The 9,728-nt window shown below is 57.9% G+C and overlaps 2 protein-coding genes across 2 annotated transcripts in view; one reads left to right on the top strand and one right to left on the bottom strand.

The window, feature by feature from the left end:
• Nucleotides 1–5,159: 5,159 nt before the first annotated feature.
• On the bottom strand, nucleotides 5,160–8,668 carry MED29 (mediator complex subunit 29). Its single transcript, XM_029925688.1, has 4 exons — nucleotides 8,393–8,668; nucleotides 7,804–7,862; nucleotides 7,463–7,547; nucleotides 5,160–5,911 (listed from the first exon to the last, which is right to left on the bottom strand). Exons 1-4 carry the CDS (start codon nucleotides 8,606–8,608, stop codon nucleotides 5,669–5,671), a joined length of 603 nt encoding a protein of 200 aa, XP_029781548.1. The 5' UTR covers nucleotides 8,609–8,668; the 3' UTR covers nucleotides 5,160–5,668.
• Nucleotides 8,669–8,908: 240 nt separating this feature from the next.
• The window catches only part of PAF1 (PAF1 homolog, Paf1/RNA polymerase II complex component), a 4,923-nt gene continuing 4,103 nt past the window's right edge, over nucleotides 8,909–9,728 (top strand). The window contains exon 1 of the mRNA XM_029925687.1: nucleotides 8,909–9,211. Coding sequence (XP_029781547.1) covers nucleotides 9,165–9,211 — 47 coding nt within the window. The 5' untranslated portion in view covers nucleotides 8,909–9,164. The remainder of the gene's footprint in view (nucleotides 9,212–9,728) is intronic.

The raw sequence follows: 9,728 nt of genomic DNA, 5'->3' as shown, positions 1-9,728 counted from the left end.
GACACGCGGGGAGGCGGGCCGGCGACCGGGCGGGGAGTGCCCACGGTGGGGGGTGAGGGGGGGCGAGGGGGGGTGAGGGGGGGGGTGGGTGTCAGCCCAGTCCAGTCTTCAAGGCTGGAGACTGAACTGGGGAATCGAACTGGGCCGTGGTGGGGGCAGGGCTCCTGGGGGAATTGACCTGGGCAGAGGCCAAGAGGGCGTGCGCGGGAGAGAGACGCTGAGCGAGAAAGAGACAGAAATGGAGAGACCCAAAGAGAAAAACATACCGAGACAGGGAGGGAGAGACATACACTGGGAGATGTACACTGAGAGGGTGAGACAGGGCAGGGAGAGGAGGGGAAGTTGGGAGACCGAAAAGACACGGTAGAGACAGTCCCAGAGAGACAAACTTCAAAGCGAGAAGCGAGTCACTTAAACAGAAAAAGAGGGAGAACAACAAGGAGAAATAAACAGCTACAAACAGAAATCCGTAGGAAACGGAGAGGAGACAGGCCAGGTGGGGGGATTCTGACACCTGCCGGCGCGGCTCGGTCTCCCAAACAGCCCAGATGCAGCGACCCTGATCGCCGTCCCCTCCACCCCCACTCCCGAGGGGCGGGGGTCCCGGATACCAGGCCAGGCAGGAAAGGAGCCTCTCCTGCTCACGCAGAGCCCTGCCCGTCGGATCGTTTCCTCTGGGCTGAGCACCGTTCTGTGAAAACACTTCACATACAGCAACTTAAGGAGGTTATACGCCCGTTTTGCACACGAAGAAACCCAGGCACAGAGAGGCCAAGTTAAGTGCGTGTTAGTAAATGGCAACAGTCTAACATCAGGGTCTTGAATTAGTTAAGAGGGTGCCCTCTGAGGAAACTCAAGAGTGGAAAGGAGGGGAGGGTCTTTTATTGCGACGGAAAGCTGCTTTCAGGTGGAAGAAACGGGTAAACCCCCAACTGATGGTCGGATGGATCTCTTTTAAATGGGTGTGCCTCGAGACAATACTTGATTTGCGGGGATTCCTCCCTACGTTGGCAAGTCTTCTGGTCGGGCTGTGTGTGTGTGTGTGTGTGTGTGTGTGTGTGTGCGCGCGCGCGCGCCTTGAGTGACAATCTGTTGAGCCCTGGGAAGAAAACATTTTTAAAGGGGGTCTCGGTGAGCTGGCCGCCTTGAGTGAAAACACGGAGGTAGAAATCACAGCCATAGCGTGCAGCGAAGACGGTGGAAAGTTCAGTTTTGCAGGCTGCGGCCGCGGGCTCGTATTGCGGTGGGGCGAGTCTGAGAGGCACACCGACTTGCCCCGTCGGACCGAGCTCGGGGGAATCCCTGGTGCGGCGCTTTCTGGGGCTGAGGGGCCTTCCCGGCCAGTCCCGTGAGCTGGGCGCCTGCGGGCGGCCTCGGCACGGTTGCAGCCTCCCGCTCGCCCGTGACTCACTCGCAACGGGCGGGGGAGGGGGCTTCCTGGAAGCCGTGACGAGGAGGCTCGACCCGGACGCCCGGGTTCCTCTCTTGTAACCAGGGCTTCTGTCGCCTGTAAACACAGCCTCGAGGACAACGGGCGAGCGGGAAAGGGGAAAGGCGAGGTGCCTGGCACCCGCCTCCCGGCCGGGCTCCAAATCCCAGCGCCGCTAGTAGGACGGAGGCGGTGGGAAAACGGGAGGTGGGGGATACCCTGGGGTCCCCGGAGTCTGGCTTGGCTCTGGCCGCGATCCTGGTTTCGATTCCCTGGAGACGGGCAACATTTCCCATCCCTGAGTCAGGCAGACCCCCCTCCGCTCCCCTATCTGCTGAGTCATAGGCCCCGAGAGCCAGGACGCTTGGGATTGGGCGATGCTCGAAGAGGCTGGAGAGGGGGCTTTGCGCGGGGAAGGGCCGGCCATCCACCCAAACACAGACGGCTGGGGGACCAGGGGCCCGGGCCTAGCCCCTCCTTTTTCAGCTATAGGGGTCCGGGTCTCTCAACCACCTCTTCGCTCAGATCCAGACCAGGCCCCCAGGCCCTCCTATATCATCAGACCCGCACGTTGGGGCGCCCAGCCCTCCGTTCTCTCAAGCATCAGTCTGAGCCCCCAGCCCCTCCTTCCTCCGATTTGGGAGTCTGGCTCCCATCCCCCTTCCCACCCAGTCCAGGCCCCAGTCTCCCCAGATGCCCCAGCCCGGGAGGAAATTCAGGGCAGGACTCCTCCCTGCTCCCCACGTAGCCAACGGGAAAATCCGTGGCCACAGCGGCAGCCGGGAATCCCCTCTGGAATGACGGTGGGGAAGGGGATGGCCGGGGTCCCCCACGGGGTGCAGGGGGGCAGGTCCTGGGCGGGCAGAGGGAGGAGGGAAGGGGCGGAAACCAGAGAGACTAAAAATACGGCGAACACTTCCGGCCTAGGGGGAGGGGAACAGAGAGCAGAGTTTCCAGAAAAACAAGCGGGGACGGGAAACGCGGGGGTGTGAGAGCCAGTGCGAGTGCGCCGGCGGACAGGAGTGCGTGTGCCCGCGGCACGTGCGCGCGCCTGGCGTGAGCGGGGCAGCCGTGCGTGCGAGTGCGCGGGCCGGCCTGTGGGCGGACCGTGGCCGACGCGGTGTGACCGTGTGTGCGCCGCGGGCGCTAACGTGCGCGCCCTGGTGTGCCGTTAGGGGAAGTCGGCGTGGGACACGAGTGTGTGCGCCCTGTTTCCTGTGTGAGGGCTGTGTACTCACGGCCCCGCCTGCCATGGCTGTTGTGAATAAAGGTGCGAAACCACCCGTGCCTGTGTGGTTGACGACGCTCTTTACTTTAACGGCCTCTGGCCCGGGACTGTGTACTCCCCAGCAGCGGCCCTCGAGGTGCCTTCGCAAGAACCCGTGACCCGCACCCCTACCTGCACATCTGTGGGGTCTGGAGGGGCCGAGTGCGTGTAACTCCTGGAGGAGTGACTGGCGAGGGGCCGGCTGGTCGCGCCTGCCAGTGTGAGGATCTGCGCGCACACACTTGAAGGCCGGGTGTGTGTGTGTGTAAGCCACCTGTGTGTCACCGCGGGTGGCCATGGCTGCGTGTAGGCTGTGTAGTGGATGGTGTTCCCGTGTCCCTGTGGCCTTTTCTGGGGGCGACGCTGAGAACATGGGAGGCTGGACTCTGGATGAGGTCCCTCTGAGGCCCGGTCACGGGGCAGTGAAACTGATGAACTTTGGTTCCTGACGTCTGTATCGTACATCATGGGAAGGGTGGCTGGTCAGCTCGCCGCTTCCGTGGGCACAGGACGGACGGACACACACACACACACACACACACACACGCTTCTACCTAAGAAGCATGATCTATCTCCAGCTAAGGCTGCTTTTGAGAATATTAAGCTGAGCGTAGGGCTGAGTCAGCCTGTGATGGGCAAAGTCTGCGATGGGGTGAGAGATAGTGGGTTAAGTGGTGATTAGAGAGTTGTTTATATATTCATGTGGTTGGATTGTTCCTTTAGAGTCTGTTTGTGGGACTGTCTGTCACTGGGTTGGAGCGCCTGGGGACACTCTGATTGTAGGGTGGTGGGTTACGCTGTTCTCTGCTCCGGAGGAGGGGGGTGGTCATGTGTGCCGGTGTCCCCATGGTTTGTTTTGCCGTGTGGCTGTGCATCTCACATACGCCCTTCCTCGGAGTGTGGTTGCACTCCAGGCTGTCTAATCTCCCTTTGGGTCTTACAATCTGGTAAAAATCTCCATGAAGGTCCTTCACGACCCACCTCAACTTCTGTCTGTGCCCAGCACTGAGGCCTCCACATCGTTCCACAAACACATCAGCACATTCCTGCCTCACGGCCTTTGCACTTGCCACTCTTCTTCCTGGGATGCTCTTTCTCCAAAGGCCCACATGTCTTAGTCCTTCTCCCTCAAGTCTGCTCCAACACCACCTTCGCAGCGTGGCCTTCGTGAGCTCTGTCAACGACTTTTTAATTCTTTTTCAAAATTTTTATTTATTTTTGAGACAGAGACAGAACACGAGCAAGAGAAGGGGCAGAGAGAGAGGAAGACACAGAATCCGAAGCAGGCTCCAGGCTCTTGAGTTGTCAGCACAGAGCCCGACACGGGGCTCAAACCCATGACCCGTGAGATCATGACCTGAGCCGAAGTTGGATGCTCAACCGACTGAGCCACCCAGATGCCCCTGTCAAGGACTTTTTAAGTAAAGCTTACCGTCTATTTAACAAATAATACAGATGACATCTATTTACAGACTCTAATAATGAGTACCCATGACCCACCACCCAATCTAAGCTTTTATGTCTTTAAGTAACATAATTCTCCACATGCAAATCTCGCATGTGCGTTAGGTGTAGTCCTGTGGCCAGCATCTTCAGCTAGTGCCCGAGGCCTCACCACCCTTCCTGAGGGTCAGCCCGACACGCCAAGCTTCAAGAAAGGGACTTCCTAGTACACATACACACGCACGTACACACACACACACACACACGCAGAGCGCTGGCCATTTCCCAGGACTCCAGTGTGGGGACCTGGGCTCTGGGTGAATCACAGGTCTTCACAGTCCCAGGGTTTCCTTGCAGATGTGGGTCCAGGACAAGATGCCTCTGGGCAGTGCCACAGCGTGCTGGGTGGGGCAGTCCCACAAGCCGGCTGACTCACTTGAGCCTTTCACACCCCACTAGCTGAGCTTGGGCTGGTGGCTCCGCCTTGCACTTGCCCAGGCCTGAAAGCCATGGCCCAGCTCCCGAAGCTCTCGTTCTTGGGGAAGTGGGGAGCCTGGTGGGCCACTCCCTCCCTGAAGCCCCCTCCCCAAGGCCTGCTTCCCGGAGCCGGGGGCCCAGACACCTGGGTTCTTCCCCAGGACTGATGATTCACCCCTACTGGGGCCTTTTCACTTCTCCTTTGGGGCTAAAAATACAAGCACCCAGTTATCCAGCTGGGCCAGGCTTCACCACGGATTGCACAACGCCCCTAGTTTGAGTGCTGCTGACGCAGGCTCCAGGTTCGGGTGGGGGAGTGAGTTGCTCCCAGACCCAGCGTGCTGAGGTCAGGGCCTAGGATCCCTTTCACTTCCCTTTTCCTCAGCTGAGGACCTTGGGGGCTGGGCTGACATTGCAAGTGTCAGGGATCCCTGGACTTGGCTGTGGCCCCTGGAAATGAAACTCCCTCCCCTGGCCCCAGTTAACCTAGCCAGCTCCCAGAATCTGGTTTCCTTCATAATAGACAGAGTCCGAGTCAGGAACTGGGGGCAGAAGATAGCAAAACAGTGTTAGGATAGAGATGGTCAGAAACAGGGAGACAGGACCACAGAGGCAGAGAGAAAGAGACAAAAAGAGACTAAGTGAGAGAGCGAGAGACTGAGATAGGGAACAGACATATGTCTTAGAAACATAGAGGGACAGCTAGAAAAGGGAAGAAAATCAAAGAGACCACTCCAAAATGGACAGAATCAGGAAGGACTGAAGGACAGAGGCAGGCCAGGGATCCTCGCCCAGGCCAGGCTGAGGGAGAGCCCCTGGCAGAGGGCATCAACAAGCAGTCCAAAGTGCAACTAGGCTGGGGGGGGGCGGGGGCAGGGCCCGGGGCAGAGGCTCCGCCCTCCAAGCTCCCCGTCAGCCTCTGCTGCCCCCTGCTGGCTCTGGCCACAGAGCTTGGGCAGGCAAGAAAAGTCAAGACAGGTTGTCTTTGAGGTACTCTTCATTCCCTCCCTGTCCCCTTCCCTACTGCCTGCCCCACCCCCAGCTCTGCCAGCTCACAGGGTGCCCCCAGGGCCTGTAGGCGGTGCAGGTGTCTTGCCCGTGACCTTGTTGGCACAGTCCAGCAGAGCGGTATGAATGTCCTTGGCACAGGCAATCTGGGCTTTGATGACGGCCAGGTACTGTGGGTAGGGCAGGCTGTCAGGCTGCACCGCGTCCGGTTTGGTGGCCGTGGGCACCAGCGTCGGAGAGTGCTTGGCGCTGTCACAACTCTGGGACAGGCACTCATGTGCCAGGCGCTGTGGACAGGCAGGCAAGGTGCGGCATCAGTGTTACTCTGCGTACTCCCAACCCCACCACGAGGGCCAGCCTGGGGGTAGCCTGGCTCGGCCTCTGGACTCCGAGGGTCTTGGGGTCAGAGCCCGGGTCCCCTGCCAGTCACTTGCTGGGTGACCTCCAGGGTGCTGGAGCCTGTTTTGCCAGCTACCTCACCAGGTGAGGACGGTGAGAACAGTGTGTGCGAGCCACGGGCACTAGCGCATCAGGTAAGTGCTAACTGATGAATTCGGCCAGCTATTACTGTGACTGTCCGAACGGCAGCCTTGGCACTGGCAGTGACTTCTCTGATGACACCTGCACCTGGTTTCCCTCCTCCTTCTCTGGCTGATCCGTTCAGACACCTCTTCCCCTGCCTGAGCCTTCAATGGGGGCAATTCCTAGGTCCCATCTCCTCTTGGGGCTGTCCCACCCACACGTTCCGCTCAGTTCCCACCTCTGTGCTGACGCCACATCTGTGTCCCCAGCCTCCCTGGGAATCCTCAGAGCTCTCCTACCCTCCCTACCAAACTTTCCCTCTTCCTGGGTCCCTGTCTCAGGAGGCTGGCCGGGTGCAGCCTTGCCCCCTTAAATCCTGCCACAGCTGCCTCTTTGGGTTCCCAGCCTCCACTCCTGGCTCCCTTAACCCATCCTTCACTGGGCGGCCAGAGGCATATTCCTAAAGAAGCCAGCAAGCAGGTCCACGATCTCTGCTTAAACCCGTCTGCAGCTCCCCAGCGCCCACAGGGCTATATTCAAAATCCAACCAGCCCTGATGCCTCCTACACCTCAGCGAAATGGATTTTTGTTGACATTCCTAAAGGGGAGTTAAAGCAGAAGCTTGTTCCTTCTGGCAGGGACACCTTGCCACCACCACCTGACTTTGCTTTGGAAACCTCATTCAAAATGATTATATGACAGCAAACATTTGCCACGTGCTTAGTACCACATTCAGCTTTTTACATATATGATCTTGCTGTCTTTCGCCAAAGTTCTTTTCTCAAAGAAGAAACCCAAGGTTCACAGGTAGCGACTAGGGGTCCGCCTGATTCCAGAGGCTGTGCTCCTAGCCACGCACTCCTATGCCTCTTTCATTTAGGTCTCGGCCTCAGCTCAGATGTGCTTTCCACCAGTAACCCTCCCTGAGCCCCCTCTCCCTACCCTACCTTAGGCAGAGTCGGGTTCTTCTCTGGGCTTCTGTACTCTCCTGAGCATCCATCACTGTCCTTTTTTTCTTTTTTCTCTCATTTTAATCCTGACCCCTGCCCTCTCGGGCTATGTGCCTCCCCCCTCATAGCCCTGACTTCAGCGGTCTGGGCTTTTCCTATCATAGCCCTGACCACCCTGAGCTGTCACTGTTTGAGGACATACGTCACACCCCAGTGAACTAGAAGGACCGGGGCAACACTGTGTCCCCAGCACCAGCTGATACCCACGTGTGGCCCACAAGAGGTGCCTGGTGTGTGTGTGTGTTCCTGACGACCTGGGGGACTGAGGCAGGACTGTGGCCCCGCAGGGTCTAGAAGGCCCCTTACCAGGCAGAGCTCCAGCTGGTCACAGAGTGCGTAGAACTCCTCCAGACACTTGTCAAAGCGCTGTATAGGTCCGTCACTGCTCTTTCTGTAGCCCAGAAGAATAAGGTGACTGGAGAATGGATTTCCAATCTCTGGGACATCAGGGTCTACCCAATCAAGCATCCATCAGGAAACCAAGTTTAGGCCCAGAAGCCCCAAGGCAAGGCCTAAGGGACTGTTTTAGAAGCAGCAAAAGAGCAAGGCCAGAGGCTAGGCTGTGGGGCTTGAAAGCAGTAGGAAGGGGGGAGGGTTGTGAATACGGGTATGAGTTTCTAAGACTAGGAAATGGGGACTATACTCACTGTCCGTTGTCAATGTTAGTGTTCTGAATCAAGTTCTGGGCTGCAACTTTCATCAAGGTCTAGTTTATATAAAAAAATGCACGAAATGGAGAAACAGAAGGGGATACTTTCGGTAGATCTAGTCTTAAGATGTATTCGATTTCAAGCCTTCTCTTTACTTGGCACCTCTCCTCCTGTCAATCCAGAGTAGCACCCGCATTTTCCCAGAGGCCCACTCTCATCTAGGGTTCTCGCCAGTAATCTCCACGACAGATCTTAGATCCTCCCTCACCCGCTAATCACGCGCAGAATCCTGTGCAGGCCAGTCATTTCCCCAGGCTTTAATAACCAGAGCACTTTTCCTCCCTTTCGAACTCCATCCCACTCGAGTTCCGGCCATTTACAGGCCTCAAATCCGCGCTTATCCCGCTCACACGGTCAATCTGCATAGCATCGCTTTGTCCTCAGCAAGAGGGCCAACTCTCAATCCCGTTCCCCCCCCAACCCCCCTTTGCTCTCTCCCACACTACAGAGTCCCTCTGCCCTCCCCGCATCTCCCTTGGAGTCAGAGAACCAAACCCCGAGCTTCTCGGCGCTCCTAGCCAATCACCTGCAGACTCTCCTTCAATTGCGGGATAAGCATCTTATAACGCTGCACTGGATCGAAGTCCTGTTGCTGTTGCTGCAAAAGCCCGCCCTGGGCAGGCCCCACCAGCTGTGCTGATGGTTGCGGCTGCTGCTGGGGACCCGGGCCACCAGACGAACCCGGGCCCGACACTCCGGCAGCCGACGAAGCCGCAGCAGCCTGCTGCTGGGACGCAGCCATCTTCGTTGCTTACAGCGCCGGAAGTGCGCCACCGACGCGTCTCTCCGGGTTTCTTTCGAGCCTCTAGGTCTCCAGGCCCTGTTTGCTAGTTAGCTCCGCCCCCAAGCAATTCAGCCAATGGGAGGAAAGAATAACCACCCACTCTTGACGCCCAGTAAAACGTCCATACGGAGATACCGATTCGCCAATCACAAGAGGTGTTTCTTTCTTCGCCCCGCCCTTTATCCAGCTATTCACCAACCCGAGCGAGTGTCTAATGCGGACTCTATTTCCCAGAAGGCCTCGCGGCTTGAGGCGCCCTGTCGGGTCCTCAGCGTCTTGGCGGCAGTTGGTGGAGCCAGAGCTGCGAGTCCGTCTTTGCTGCTGCCTGCGCGTTTATCTGAGTCTCTACTAGAACTCTCCTCACCAGCCCACCTCATTCCGACCCTGCTTCGACAGAGAGCGGCGCCAACCCGAGCGCTCCCTCGGATTAGGCGTCCGCCAACGTCAGTACACCCCTCCGCCTCTCCCCGCGGCTCTGCAAGGACCCTGTCCGGGCTTCCTTCGCCGTGTCGCCATGGCGCCCACCATCCAGACCCAGGCCCAGCGGGAGGATGGCCACAGGTAGGCGCCACGCCACCTGGCTGCACCGCTTTCCTCTCGGTCTATCCGGGTTTCTGCGAGGGGGTCGGGCTCGGGTATCCTCCTACAACGTCAGCAGCCCCCTAGGTCTGTCGTGATGTCATACCTTTCCCGCGAACGCCGTGAAGTTACGGAGCGCTCACCTTTGACATAGGGGGGTGGGTTCCTTCAGGGGTGGGGTGTTGCTCCCTGCTCCCTGCCTTGGAGTTCAGGGATTAGACTCTTGGGAGGCTAAGTAGAAGGGATTGTGCCTTTATTACTCCAGTCAAGCGTCTGGAGACCCCCTTTCCCCAAAGCAATTGAGTACGTAGTTCTATTAAAGCGCTTGAAGACATCCCCTCCAAAAGGGATTGAGCAGTTGGCTTCATTCATGGAAGCATCTGCAGACACTTTTTTAAAAAGGAATTGATCCTTAGTCTTCCCCCATTAAAGCCCTTGGAGCACCCCTCCCAAAAGGGATTATCCTTTGTCACCCCCTCATTCCCTCTTTTAAAAGCTT

Source organism: Suricata suricatta, chromosome 16 (assembly GCF_006229205.1).
Source record: "Suricata suricatta isolate VVHF042 chromosome 16, meerkat_22Aug2017_6uvM2_HiC, whole genome shotgun sequence".
Lineage (NCBI taxonomy): Eukaryota > Metazoa > Chordata > Mammalia > Carnivora > Herpestidae > Suricata > Suricata suricatta.
This window is presented reverse-complemented; position numbering and strand designations above follow the sequence as displayed.

Excerpts from the sequence above, each read along its gene's own strand:
- MED29 (XM_029925688.1), bottom strand. The coding sequence starts at position 8,608 with ATGGCTGCGTCCCAGCAGCAGGCTGCTGCGGCTTCGTCGGCTGCCGGA. Across the intron at positions 7,548-7,803 it reads ACTAACATTGACAACGGACA|AAAGAGCAGTGACGGACCTA; the intron begins GTGAGTATAGTC and ends TCTGGGCTACAG. Across the intron at positions 5,912-7,462 it reads ACCAGCTGGAGCTCTGCCTG|CGCCTGGCACATGAGTGCCT; the intron begins GTAAGGGGCCTT and ends GCCTGTCCACAG.